At 55.1% G+C, this 13,860-nt stretch overlaps 1 protein-coding gene across 7 annotated transcripts in view; it reads left to right on the forward strand.

Annotated features, from left to right (window-relative positions):
- Nucleotides 1-13,860, forward strand: part of TTBK1 (tau tubulin kinase 1) — a 40,631-nt gene that overhangs the window by 19,486 nt on the left and 7,285 nt on the right. For 5 of the 7 annotated variants that reach the window (XM_082729678.1, XM_082729673.1, XM_082729675.1 and 2 more), the window contains one exon: nt 2,562-2,831. The exons of the other annotated variants lie outside the window; for them this stretch is intronic. In XM_082729678.1, the coding sequence (XP_082585804.1) occupies nt 2,562-2,831 (270 nt within the window). The remainder of the gene's footprint in view (nt 1-2,561; nt 2,832-13,860) is intronic. 7 annotated transcript variants of the gene reach the window in all.

The following is a 13,860-nucleotide window of genomic DNA, read 5'->3' on the forward strand; positions in this document are numbered from 1 at the left end:
TTCCAATAGTGATGTGATAAGGCAAACCCGCCCTTTAAAAGATAAGGAAACTGAGGCTGGCAGGATGCTGGGTCACCCGGTGGTGGGTGTGGGGGTTGCTGTAGGCAGAGGTAGAGCTGCGTGAGTGCTGTCTGAAGCTTGTGTGTTTAGGAGAGGAGCAAACCTAGGCCAGAGAGAGCCCGAGTGTGGGGTGGGGGTGGCAGGGGCCCTTGTCAGCAGGTGTGCCTTAGGCACAGCAGTGTGCATGGCAGTCTGTGTGTGTGTGTGTGTGAGCACATGGAGGGGGGCGGGTGACATGGTTTACTGAACATTTCGGTACAGCCCAGTACTGGTGAAGCAGAGACCTTCCTTGTCAAGGGCAGAGGAGGATGGGGGGTGGAGGTGGGGCGGGGACTGGCTTATTTGTTCCTTCTTTCTTTGGTCTGGAGGGAGTCCTGATCTCAGATCTCAGGCTACATAGGGGCTCCCAAGCTTGGCCGGCCTTAGAATCACCGTTTGCGGACTCCCCACCCTGCCACTTTTCTGCAGGGACCCCCTCCTAGATCTTGCTCTCTCTGCCCAGTGTCTGATGTGTGAACTTCCTCATAACAGTGATCCTTAAAGATAAGAGCCCTTGCACTGCTGTTGTCCCCACCCCACCCCCTCCACCCCGCGCCCCCGACCAAGATAATGTGGAGCCAGGCATCTGTTGGTCTTTGGTGTGAATGCCATGATGCCTTCAACTTTTTCTTTACATGCGCCTCACCTTCTCCCCCAGGAAACTGAAGGTGCAGATCAGAAGGGGCTAGAGAGCTAGGCAGAGGGGAAGGCAGCGGACAGAGGGTGTGATTTGGGGGAGGGATGTTTGCCATCCTTTGCCGGCTGTCTCTGGCTGATAACACCGCAGGTCAGCGTTCTCTGAGCAGGTAGACTTCCGCCTGGCAGCCACGAGAGCATTTCTCTGCCACGTGCCAGGCGGTGTGCTGGGGGCAGGGGGACACAGATGAACAAGGCTCCACAGTCCTGCCCTTTTGGAGTTCATGGTCTAGAGAGGTGGGGTGAGGATGCCAAGGTGTGGACGTGAAGGTTTATCGGCAAGGGCCATAAGGTAGATAACAGAGAATGCTTCTTTTCTAGAATGGGGAGCCTGCCTAGGAAGCAGGGTGGTCTCTTGAAGGCGGTACTTCAGCTGGGCGTGGGGGGTAAGTGAAAGGGCAGGAGCATGCTAGGATTGAGTCCCACTCCCCAAGCTGACCAAACTCTGGCTGGGGTGTTATGCTCAAGCCACGCACATGTGCTGTGGGAGGACACTCGTAACCAGCCTTTCTTTTGGACAGAGGGCCTTAGGCCCCTAATCCTCAGCGCAGCTGGGACCAGGATCCTATGCTTGGCTAAAAAGAAGGCGAAGGGAAAGCAGGGTGAGGGCGGTGACAGTCCTATCACAATCTTCTCTCTCCTCCTCTCCATTTGGAGGTCTCACATTGGGTCCCTCTGCCCCCATTTGACATCCACAAGGGAACACTGAGTGTCCTGGGCCCCCTCCTCTTCAGCTCTCTGGCAGCTGGCCCAAGCCATCCTCAGCCCCCCTTCCCCAAAGCTATTTATACTGGCTTCAGTCACAGGAAGAGCTAGGGGTCAGGGTGGGACAGTTCTGGCGACACCCAAGCCACCATTTCCATCTCCACAGGCCTGGAACACACAGGTGGGCTTTCCCTTTTCCCTCTGAGGGTACGAGGGCAGGAGGACACAGACAGGATTCTTCCTGATGTCTGTGTTGTGGCCAAGGCCCTCCCAGCAGCTGCCTTGTGGCTGGGCTGGGAGAGGACAAGGAAAAGCCACTTTGGAGAAATGGTTTCAGTCTGCTCCTCCCTCTCACCCTCTCTATTCCTCTCCTCATTCTTAAGAGTGACGTAAAGGATAATCGGACAAACTCACACGACATAGCATTTACGCCAGGGCAATCCTAAACCTATGGGCTGGGAAACATGGTCAGCTCCATTTTACAGATGAGGAAGCTGAGGCACGAGAAGTGACTTGCTTGTGTTCATGAGATAGTCAGCAGTGGAGCTGGCGTGCAAAAATGAGGAGCTGGAGGCTAGAGTCCTACCGGTCTGCTACATTTTCCTGTGGAGTCCTTGCCATCCCCCCACCCCCACCCCGTGATAGGGGCAGAGGGCGTGCAAGGAATGTTCTTCCGGCCTCCTAAGGAGTCAGGAAAACAGCTGAGGAGAGAGATGGCAGGTAGCAGTAGCAGAAGGGTCTTCCTGTGGGGGAGGATTCCTCAGCCCAGAGGGAACTCTGAACTAGGAAGGCTGCCCTGGGGAGGCACGTGACCAAGGTCTCCGCTAGGAGACCACGGTGTGAGGAGTGGCAAAGAGGAGGAAGACTGGGAAGGGATTTGGCGGCCAGAGTTTAGGTGCTCGGCAGAATGGGGCGGTGTGCACGCCCTCCGCCTGCCCAACCCTCCCCCTGCCCGGGACGCCAGCGCCGCAGGGGCTGTGAGCGGTGGGCGGCCCCCGAGACGGAGCTGTCGAGTCTGTGCCTGACACCTCTTTTCCCTCCACTCTCTTGGTCTCTTTCAGTTGGAGGAGGACAGACTCTCGGGGCACTCCCTCCCGCGGTACAGCCCTCTGCGACGACTGGCGTCCTCCGTGTTCTCCTCCTCCACGCTGGAGACCGAGCATTACCCTCACCCTGGCGGCGGCGGCTCCTCCGGTTCCCTCATTCAGCGCAGCCGCTCGGCGGAGAGCAGCCCCGTGCGGGCGCCCCACCGGCGCCACGCGCCCCTCGCCGCCGGCAACCACAGACTCGTGCCCTCGGTGCTCCGCATCTCGCGGTCCCAGCTGCAGCAGGTGTGGGCCCGCTTCACCCACAAGACCTAGGCTGGGCTCCCCCCCCTCCTGGAGGGGGCAGGTGGGGGGGGTGGGGAGCAGGCAGAGACCATGGTTCCTTCCCAGGACGCAATAATCACACACTCACACACCCCATCCCACCCCATCATGCAATACAGCCCCCTGTAATGTTGGCCCAAGGTACTGTAGTGACCAACACCCCCTCCCCCACGTCTCCCTTTGCTTGGTGCCAGCCAAATGGTGCAGGGGGAGGTGGGGCTGTCGGTGCAGCTTCAGGAACAGGACAGAGACACTGGGCTGGAGCCACCAGTGGGGTCCAGAGTCCGGTGGAAAGCAAGGTATCAAGGAGACGAGGCATGCTGGGTCAGAGTCAGTCTGGCGTGGAGGTGATTCTGTTTAATCTGTGATTTCCTGGCATTAGGGTCTGGTTTGCCCCCAAGGGGGGTGGCAGAAGACGGACACCCTCCTGGGGTGTGTCTGTCTGTCTGCATGGGGCAAGGCATGTGCCCTGTGTATGAGACGTGGGCCTAGTCAGCCAGGTTTGGGGTTTGGTAGGAAGGGCCTCCACAGTCAGGATGTGGGGGGCAGCCCTGTGGCCCAATGGGCCTACCACATGCCATTGTCACAGAGGACAGAGCTCCTGCCTCCCTCATCTGACCCAGGAGGCCTGGCTGGAGCTCAGTCCACTCTAGGCTGCCCTTTACCCAAGGGATATATGCCATCAGCCCCTGATGGATTTGGTGGTTTAGCCCAGCCCCTTAGGATCTGAGGATGGATGACTGGGGGCTTGGCATCTGCCTTTCAGAGGAAGCTGGCGCCTTGGGGTGAGGGCACCCATCCTAGAAGCACTGGCAGAGAAGCTAGGTTATTAAGGGTGAGGTAGCCCCTGTGAGTTCAGGACAAATCCCAGGCAGCAGCAGCCCCACCAGTGTCCCTCTCAACGAGTGACTCCTTCCTGTAGGTGCTCAGCCGAGCCAGTCCCCAGGGGCCTTGGTGAAGACAGAGAACAGGGTAGGCAGATCTGCCGGGGATATGTAGATGCAGGGGGCAGGGTGGGTCAGGATGCCAGATCACTATGTCCTTTCTGATCATTTCTCAGCCCCCAACCTGTCACTGCAGGGACCTCTAAGGTTCCTTTTCCTCATTCCTGCCCCTGTCAGCCAGCACCTCTGTTTCCCTAGGCAATGGAGTAGTGGTGAAGAGGGGTGCCAGGAAGGGTAGTGCCTATACAGAAAGGGAAGGAAAGGTTGAGACCTGAAGGTTTGCAAAATATTTATTGCAGTGAGACCGTATCTGTGTATATGCTTGTGTGCATGCATGAATACTTGTGAGTATGAGTGTTCTTATACATGAGCATATGTGCATGAGGCAGGCCTGCCATGGATAGATGCTCAGGCTGTGCACTGCACAATTCCAGGGAGTACCGTTTACATTTGACTACAGTGTGAATGACACCACTGAATTTGCAGTGCCGCAGTCCTATGTATATGGGTGTGTGTGAAGGTGTACTTGTGTGTGTCAGGGAGTCAGAAAAATATTTGTGCAGTCCTTGGTAGTTTCCTATGTACCTACTCTCATCTTGGCTCCTCTCTCTCCTACATTTTCCCTTTGACTCTTCCTTCCCAACTCAACTCCCTTCAACTCCCCAGCTATCTCTGGTTGGAGTAGAGGCCTCAGGATCCTTGCCCCAGCTTGGGGATGTCAGAGGAAGGTGGGCAGTGCTGTTTGGCTAAAATGTCCTCATGGCTGGTTGGCGCTGTGTATAGCTCACTCACATGAGCTATGCCCACACTCATTACATTCTTTTCTTCAAAATCTGTTCTTTTTGGAGGATGTCTAGGCCAAGAGCACCATCCTCATCTAGGAATGAAAGCCAGATTCGAGCCCTAGTACTGGTGCCCCACCCCCACCTTATCCTAGCTGCTTACTTCTGAATGTCCCCAAGGTCAAGCCTCTGTTGCTCTCCAGTCTGTCTTGGGTGGTGCTGTATCCGGCTCTGGCAGAGGGTAGAGGAGAGGTCAGGGTAGACCCTTTAAAAAGAAAGGACAGAAAACACAAAGCACAAAGGTTAGGGGGTGGGATGAACAGTAACCCCACTCCCGCCTTCCACATTCCGCCACTGCCCCCTTGGCTACTCCCTTCCTCTTTGGCCTTCTTTCCATCCACCCCAGCGAGTGGCAGGCGGTGAAGTGAAGGGGAGTCTGTCCACCAGCAGCTCCAAAAGTCAGCAGCTATGGGGTGGGGGTGAGGGCCCATGCTATCTGGGGTTAGATGAGACCAAGCACTCAGTTATCCGGCATTCCGTTCCAGAGGGTTCCACTACCTGAGCACGGCTCCCACTCAGTGACCAGAACCCTGAGGTACTCTAAGATCCCAAAGTGCCTTGTGACTTATCAAAGATGATGGCACTAGCTTCAGCCTCATTTTAGCATTTAGTACATATTTCTGTTTCCAAAGCCATTGGAGGTGGGGAATCCTGTTAAGAATTCCAAAGGCGGCTGAATTTTCACACAGACACAGACATAGACACAGGCACACACACATCCCAAAACTGGTACCTGTGGGAGAGGGTGTGTCCTTTAAAGTAAGATCATGATTCAAATATTTTGTCCTTTGAGGGACATCCTTTTGCATACCTTCGTTGGTAGTGGGAGAGCATCTTGTTGGCCATAAAGCTCTAAGCCAACAAGAGAGCATCTTGATAACATGATTATCCTTTGAGGGTGGCTCGGATTTCTGGAATTAGCGCAGTGAATTGGGTCAAGTTCACGTGCAGCCCGGCAGAGCCATGCATGGTTTGGACTTGAGTTCCTTGTTTCTAGGGCCCAGGCTGGGTAGGGAAGTTGTGAGTCTGCAGTGTTCTCAGGCTCTTTTTCTCCAGAAGGGTTTCCCAAGGAGGAGGTCAGAATGTTTCAAGAAATGATTTCCTGCTGGGGAAAAATACACGACCTTCTCAGAGTCAGCTGTGAAAAGAGGTAGCACTCTTTGCTGTTCTTGGAAATGGTGTTTTTGTACTTTATAGTCACACTCTGCGTATAGTGGTGGCTTCCAATTATTAATTTTTTATTTTATTAAACAGTCACTGGCAGCAGTGCTTATTACGTGCCAGGCAGTGATCTAAGCACTTTACAAAATTAACTCATTTAATCCTCATAATACTTTATGAGGTTGATCCCAGTATTATTTGCATTTAATGGATTAATCAGATTATTTAACTTACAAAAACATAAAAACACCCGCCAATGCCGGATAATTGAGGTCTTGTTGGATAAAAGTTTTAGAGTGTTTTTCTGTGTAGCGATCTATTTACTGTCCTTCCTGCTTGGCCCCTCCTCACTCTATATAAAAGGAAGGGGTTGTCTCCAAGCCAGACTCTCCTTCCTTCTCCATTTCCACCTGATGGTGTCCCCGGGGGTGTGGGGGGTGTGGGATGGCGTAGGGCAGAGGGGGTCACTCCAGAGTACGAGGGTGGGTTGAAAAGAGCCACCCTATCTCTCCAGAGACCCGCCCTCTCCATCCCACACCCCAAGCAGCTCTGGAGATTCAGTGGGTAGGGTAAGAGCTACAGTGAGAAGGCAGTGCTCAGAACCATGACCTTGAGGTACTGGGGTGGGGGGTCCTGGGCTTCAGGCTCACAGATAGGGCAGGTACTGGCATTGGTGAGCCAAGGGTCACCAACTCACACCTCAACAGGGGCTAAGCCGTGTCAAACAGTGGCAGGTTTGGGGACTGTGGTATGTGGGAGATGCACTCCCCCTGGTGTGAGCTCAGCCAACTGTTACCACTATCTTCCAATTTTTATGTGAAATCTCCCGATTTTTAATTATTGGCATCAAATTTTTAAAAAACACAACTTTTTAAAGAAAAATCACTGTGAGCCAAACAAAACTGGTTTAAGGGCAGAGACTCTGAACTCAGTTTGCAATCTCTGTGAGCCTGAGGACTCCCCACTCCCTTCTGTCCAAGGCTGCGGCACTTCAAGGAGGATGGAGTTCTTCCTGGGACCTCAAGTCAGGTGGGCTTCTTCGAGGAGGCAGCTCACAGCCAGTGGAGATGTGTGGTGTTGGTGTATGCTGTGTGTTTATGTCGGTGACCTCGTGGTTTGTGTGCCTGAATGCGTGTGGGCCAGTGGACTTGTTTGTGGTAAATGGGGTCCTCATGGTAGGACCAGTATTTTCTCTGACGGCACAGGACCCTGGGTCAGTGAAAAATGCTCTAGTGAATTCTCAGTAATGAATAGACATCCCTACGCACTCAAGGCAGCTTGGGTCACAGCAATAACCACTCAACACTCATCCCAACGACTAGCATCCTGAACCCATCAATCTCCCTCTGCATTTCCAGTTTTAGGGAAAATGGGCACAGCCTTGCCCAGCACATGGGGGAATGATGGCACCTTTGAGCCATGCTGGCATATTCATCCTTGCTTCCCCAGCCAAGAGGGGTGGGCAGACCCCTTCAATCCCAGGAAAGTAGGGGTCCTCTCTGAAGAGGGTCCCAGGACCCTCCTTTTCTCTCCTCTGCCCTGCCTAAGTTCCTTTTTCTGGGGAGGGGTGGTGCTGTCTGCCCAGGCAGTGGTGGGGGGAGCTTGGGCCACTGGATGCCCGGGGAGCTATGGCAAATGCGTCTGTACTGAGTGTCCGGGGAGACCATGCTTAGGAGTGTGTAGGGACCTCTGGCTGTGGGAGGATGGAATATTCTCTGCTGTCTTTGGGTTGCTTTGGTACCTGAGGAAGGAAGCATGATCCCTAATGAAGGCCTGAATGTCACCCCACCCTACCCCAAACCCCACTGAGATTCCAACCCAAAGGGCAGGAATCAGCCCACCCCAGAGGCAGTCCTTGATAACAAGGAGTGTGGCAAATCACTCTCCTTAAGTTGGGGGGCATGTCCCCAAAGCTTGCATTATTCCCATTAGAGCCAGAGGTGCCCCCTAGGACTAGTGGGTCAGTCTCTGAAAATTTTAAAGCATCCTTCTCCCTAAGGGAGAGGCTCCCAGCCTGAGGACCACATCCCTCAAATATCCCCAATGGTTCCCCTATAGCACCCAGTGGGCTCCCCAGCTCAGGGCGCCCCGGAGCCTGAGTGGGCCCCTTCCCCCAAGTAAAGAGTTGAGAAGCAGTGGGGGAGGAGGAGCAATGAAGCCCAAAGGCCTGTGGGAACTTTTCTAGACCCTCCTTCCATTTGGCTCCGCCGTCAGTCCCACCACTTTATCTTCCCTTCTACCTGCACAGTCTTTGCGGGTGCAGGGGGGTGGGGTTCACCTTGCCACGACTAACTGGCCCTCACACATACACACGCACACGCACACGCACACTCCATAGCTGCGCGCACTTTTCATCCACTCTCCGGACAGCAAATTAGCAGCCCCCGGCTGGGAGAGCACAAAGGCCGCGTTTCTGGGCACCTCTCGCAGGTTTCTAACTCTACTGTAACAGGACCCCAACCACCACTTCCCGCCTCCGGGACCCGCCCCCACACTCCTGCCCCCGCGGCCCGCGCGCCACGAATGTACGGTCGGTCGTCTTAACTAGCTGCTACGCGCGCGACCAGGGTACCGGCCGGCCTCCAAGCCCCGCCCCCGCCGAGCCCCGCCCCTGCGCGCGCCCCAGCCGAGCTGCCTGCTGCTAAAGTCCCCGGTTCCCGGGTGAGCGAGCCCCCTTGCCACCCCGCCCTCGCGCCAACTTTGTGTTTGCTTTTCCCCTCCCCGGGTTCGCGGCCGCTGGGCTCCCCGACCCCGGGGCGCGGGCTCGCCCCTCAGTGCTTTCAGGGCCGGGGTGCAGACGAGGGGCTGGGCGGGGGAGCTGGCCAGTTCTCCGGGCTCGAAGGGCCCCCGTCACCCCACCCTTATCCCTGTTACCTCGCCGCCCACAGCCTCCCCCTGCTCCCATAATTGGCCTTGCAATTGGATGCCAAAGAGCCCAGAGTTGAGGGGGAGCCAAGCTTTGAGCCTAGGTCTCTCAGAGCCACCCAACACTCCCTTTTTGCCCACGCCTCTTCGTCTGTCTCTCCTGCCCGACCCCACTCCACGACTGAGGGCCCTGGGGGTCCCCAAACACGCCCCCACTTCCAGCTCTTCTCCCTCCCCACCCCCGAAAATAAAACTCAGGGACCAACATCTGCTTCCTTTGCACTTGCTCCGTCGACACCCCCCCCCCCCACTGGAGGGGCTTCCGTGGGGGAGCAGGCGGGGTTGGGGGCCCTAATGTCTGACAGTATTTCGCAAGGAGAGGGCTGGCCCCTGCCCCCTGAGAGGTAGGACTGGTGAGAAGGAGGGAAGCTCAGCCCCGGGCCCAGCTGAGCCTCTTCTAGGGACCCCAGGATCCCCTCCCAGCATGGGGAGACGCTTCCTAATCATGGTGGGGAGGGGAGCGAGGGATGGGAAGGGGATGGGGAGAGGACCCTTCCCGAAGTCCCGAATTCCAGCCAGTTTATTCCTAAGTCTCCCCCTCCCATCATGCCCCCCCCCCTTTTTGTACTGCAATAATACTGTATTATAAGCTTGCACTATTCCCCAACCCGGCCAGCGTAAGCATGCACGAAAAACTCAAACACACACACACACACACACACACACACACACACACACACACACACACACGGGACGCTTTTTTTTTTTTTTTTTTCTTCTTCTTCCTCTCCGGGGTGCGTCCTCAGTGTACATAGCGGCGTCGGGGGTGGGGAAGCCTGGGCCCGGGTGGAAAAGCATGCACTGAGCCCCCACCCCTAGACTGCGAGTACTGTACAAATCCAACACTTGAAACCGACACGCACACGCGCGGCGCCGCCACGGGGGGTGGGACACGGACACGCACCCATGCGCACACGGCCGCGCACGGGCGGGGGTGGGGGTCGCCCCGCCGTCTCGCGTCGTCGTTGTGCGAGGGATCTTGTGCCTTTTTTAGTCCCTGTATGTTAATGCAGACAATCCGGAGAGCTTGTGTACTACCAAATCCTGATTAAAGACGCCTTCCAGGAACCTGCGACTCGCCTTCTTTCTTTTCATCCTTCTCCTTCCTAACCCACCACCCAACGGGCAGAGGCCAGGGGCTAGTCTTGCTGATTCTGGGATCTGGTTGGGGGGAGGGGGGCAAATTCCAGATAAATGGATCCAGCCCCACAGCCCCTAAGACAAGGATGGGGAGGGGAAGGGGGAATCCTGAGAGGTCTCCTGGGAGGTGGACTCCAGGAGCCCTTGCCCTGCTGGCAGTCTCCTTTCATCCGCAGGAAGGTGATAGGGATGGACCCTGGTCTCTGGGGTTGGACTCCTAATTGCCAACTTGCTGGAGGATGGATGGGAAGTAGAGGGGTGGGTACCTAGATCTGTTCTCTGTGGATCAATCTCTGTGTGTGTGTGTGTGTGTGTGTGTGTGTGTGTGTGTAAGGAGGAAACCAGAGAGCCCTGTGAAGGGACTCTGGGAGTCTTTCCCTGCCCCTCTGCTCTGATGGGGGAACTGAGACAGCTCTGTCGTGGGGGAGAATGATCTGTCCAGGGGAGTCAGTGAGAGAGTGGATTGTGCAGAGCCTGGGGGTGGGGTGCTCTCACCGGGCCACACTTTACTCCTTGGGGCCTAAAGCAAGTATGGGGGCAGAAGAAGGGCAAGCTACGGCTGCATTTCTTGAGCTAGAATGTTCCCACGCTGTCAGCTCGGGTCATCTTAGCCCTTCCACCCAGATGACTGTCAATGGCCAGTGTGCCAATGTGGGTGGCACCCCTGGGTGTGGGTGGAAGAGCAGGGGGAGGGCTGGAGGGCTCCTGGCTTGGCAGATGTGGTTTGAGTCGGCAGACCCAGACAGACAGGTGAGAAATCTGGGGAAGCTGGTGGTGGGCAAAGGGAACCACACTGCCAATGTCTCTGTTTTTCAGGTGGGGAAATTATGGCAATTGGGGGCTCCTTTGGGGAAGAGAGATGGGAAGGGTGCCAGGGGTGGCTGCTGAGGGAGAAGGAAGGGAAGCACTGCCGTGAGAGGCTTGCTGGGGAGGGGGAAAGGGTCATGGTCCATCCTCTGGTTTTGGTCACTCAACAGTCCCCCTTCTTTGACCTTGGGACTGTGGGCTGAAGTGCAGTGTGCTGTGTCTGGGCTTGGCCAGGGTCCAAACAGGAGAGCTGCCCTCTGTACTCTGTCTGGGGAATGGGGGTATGTGGACAAACCCACCCCTGGGGGTGTCGCTAGTGTCAGGCAATTCAAGGCTGAGGAGAGACCAGTTTTGGTGGCAGGAAAATATCAGAGGCAGGTCCATCCACCTCCCTCCACTTTTCCTGCTGACTGGAGTTAAACATGGACTTGGCTGGGCTATGAAGTTGGTGAAGCCGAAGTCTTTGGGTCTGGACTCCCTGGAGGCAAGGGGAGGGCTAGGGCTTTCATTCTTTCTGAGGGTCTCAGCTCCGGCAGCCTGCCTCCCCTCCTCCATGACTCACCCTTACCGCATCCGCCATTCCCTCAGAACCACCAGGGAGCTTTAAAAGATTTCTGGGCCTCATCTTGGACCTGAATCTGGGGGCAAGGGGAGTGGGACTCAGGGCTCTGTAGGTTTTAAAAGCTCCCCTAGATAGTGCTGTACCAAGCCAAGCTGGAGAACCACAAATATAATTGGAATCATAAAGGGTCGCTGCTCTGGAGAGGGAGTAGGAAGACATGAGTTCCCCTAGGCCCTGATTTTCCCTTGCTGAAATGCAGTAGGCTTGTTGCCCCCTGAACTGGAATGGGAGAGTGTCACTGGTATCCCCCTCCCATGGTATCTGCCAGACTTCTGGACCAAGCACACAGAGGCTGGCTAAGGATCGAGGCTGAATGAATGAGCACAGGATAGCATGGGCAAATGCATGAATAGTCACTGGGCATGGGCATTCAGGAGAGGCTGGGGAGGGGTGAAGGAGGACTTCCCCCTCTCTGAGGAGGGCGGAACTGAGCCCAGGTCTGCCCTCCCCAACAAGGAGCCACATGGGGAGGTGTGGAGAGAGCCTGAATTGGGAAACACAGCAGGTCCAGATGCCAGCTGGCCGGTGGGCTTGTCAGTGATCCTTAGGGCAAAGCTGTCCCCACTCTGAGATTCATGGCTCTTCCTGCTAAAGGGCACAGGATACCAGGTTTCCCTGCATGGGAGGGTGAGAGGCCAGTGAGGCAATGGAAAGAGTTTGGGGTTCTGAGCCACCTCGGTTGATGTGCTTTGTGAAGTGGGTGTGCCAGTGGCTCTCTCTAGGCCTGTGTCCTATTCTGACCTTGTCACTGAAGCCTGATTTCAGTTCTTATTGCCCCTCCTTCCCGTGAAGTGGAAGGGGAGGGCTTTGAGATGGAAGGGAGAAGGTTCGAGCTATGATGATCTAACGCAGACACTGTGAGTGGAGGGTCTGTCCTACAGATGGGATTTTCTAAAGAGATCCAGGGCCTGGCCAGAAGGTTGCTCAAAGTGTCAGAGACGGGACAGAGAAAACAGGCAGAGACGTTGGGTGGGACGCATCTGGTGTTGGGTGGGTGAGTTCTGAGCTAGACAGGAGGGAGACATGATCAGAGCTGTGTCTCTCTATAGGTCCTTGGCACCTACACCACAGTCACGACACACCCAGGATCTCACAGCACCCCTCCACCTCTGCCCAGTCATCTTTAGCCTTACTGTTGGTAACTGAGCATGGCAGAGGGCTGCAGCACATGGCCTACCACAGAAACAGGGCTCAGTGTTTGTTGAATGAATGAATGAATGAATGAATGAATAATGGGAATGGTGTAGAAAAAGAAAACAATTGCCAGGGACTTTCAGCCTGGTTGTGAAGAAGACTAAGCTCTAAGGAAGTCCCCTGCCTGGCTCAGACAGGGTGGGCAAGTGTCCTGCCTGGGGTCTGATGCTACCCCTTCTTGCACCTCCCTCCCCACCATTATCAGTCCTCATAGATGGTCTGACCATGAGAAAGATTATGGCAGTTGAGGAAGGGAGAAGTCACAGCCTTGGGCAGAGCCTCAGCTTGGGGGATTCTCACCTTCCCCTCCACCTGCCTTCTGGCTGCCTGCTAGTTGGCCTCAGCTGGGAGAGCCCCTCCTTTTGTCACCACTCTCTCTCCCATGGGTGTGGCATCGGGGCATTGCTGGGGTTGGAGAGGGAGACAGTGATCTCCAGACCAGGGAGCAGGGCAGAGGGCAGGAGGCAGGCTGGGAGGGAGCTGACATTTATTGAGTATCTGAGTATTGAGCTATATGCCAGACCCATTGCTTATCTCACCTCATTTATGATCACAATCTCTCTGGAGTGTGCATAATCCCAATTTCACCCCCCCCCTTTTTTGGTCAAATGTAGTTTAAAAAAATTAAATTAAATTAACTAACATATAGTTTATTTTTGGTTTCAGACGTAGAGGTTAGTGATTCATCAGTCTTATGGAACTCCCAGTGCTCATTCCATCCCATGCCCTCCTTAATGCCCATCGCCCAGTTACCCCATCCTCCACCCCCCTTCCTTCCAGCAACCCTCAGTTTGTTTCCCATGATTGAGTCTCTTATGGTTGGTTTGTCTCCCTCTCTGATTTCGTCTTATTTTATCTTTCTCTCCCTTCTCCTATGATCCTCTGTTTTGTTTCTTAAGTTCCGCATAGCAGTGAGATCATGTGATAGTTGTCTTTCTCAAATTGACTAATTTCACTTCGCCTAACACCCTCGAGTTCCATCCACCTCATTGCAAACCCATATTATTTCCTAATAGAGAGACGGTGCACTCTGTGAAAACAAGGGCCACATCTGTCTCTTCAGTATGTGATCCACGGATTCACGGCCTCTACCATCTTGGCCAGGACAATAGGCATTCCAGGACTTTTTCTAGAAAGAAAGGCCAGGTCAGGCCCTCAAGGGGCGCAGTGAAGTGTCTCTATCGGGGTGTGAGAAAACAAGTAGAAAGGGGGGTGATGATGCCTGCTTGGTGGGTGGACAGGAAGGTTTTCTTAAAGATTGGTTGAGCTCAGTCCTGAAGGAAGGACAGGGATTTGTCATGTGAGTAGAGGGAATGACAGGATCCCCAGGCAGCGGGACCACCAGTGGGAAAGAC

The sequence above is a fragment of the Mustela nivalis genome (genome assembly GCF_964662115.1).
Source record: "Mustela nivalis genome assembly, chromosome: 5".
NCBI classification, from domain to species: Eukaryota; Metazoa; Chordata; class Mammalia; order Carnivora; family Mustelidae; genus Mustela; species Mustela nivalis.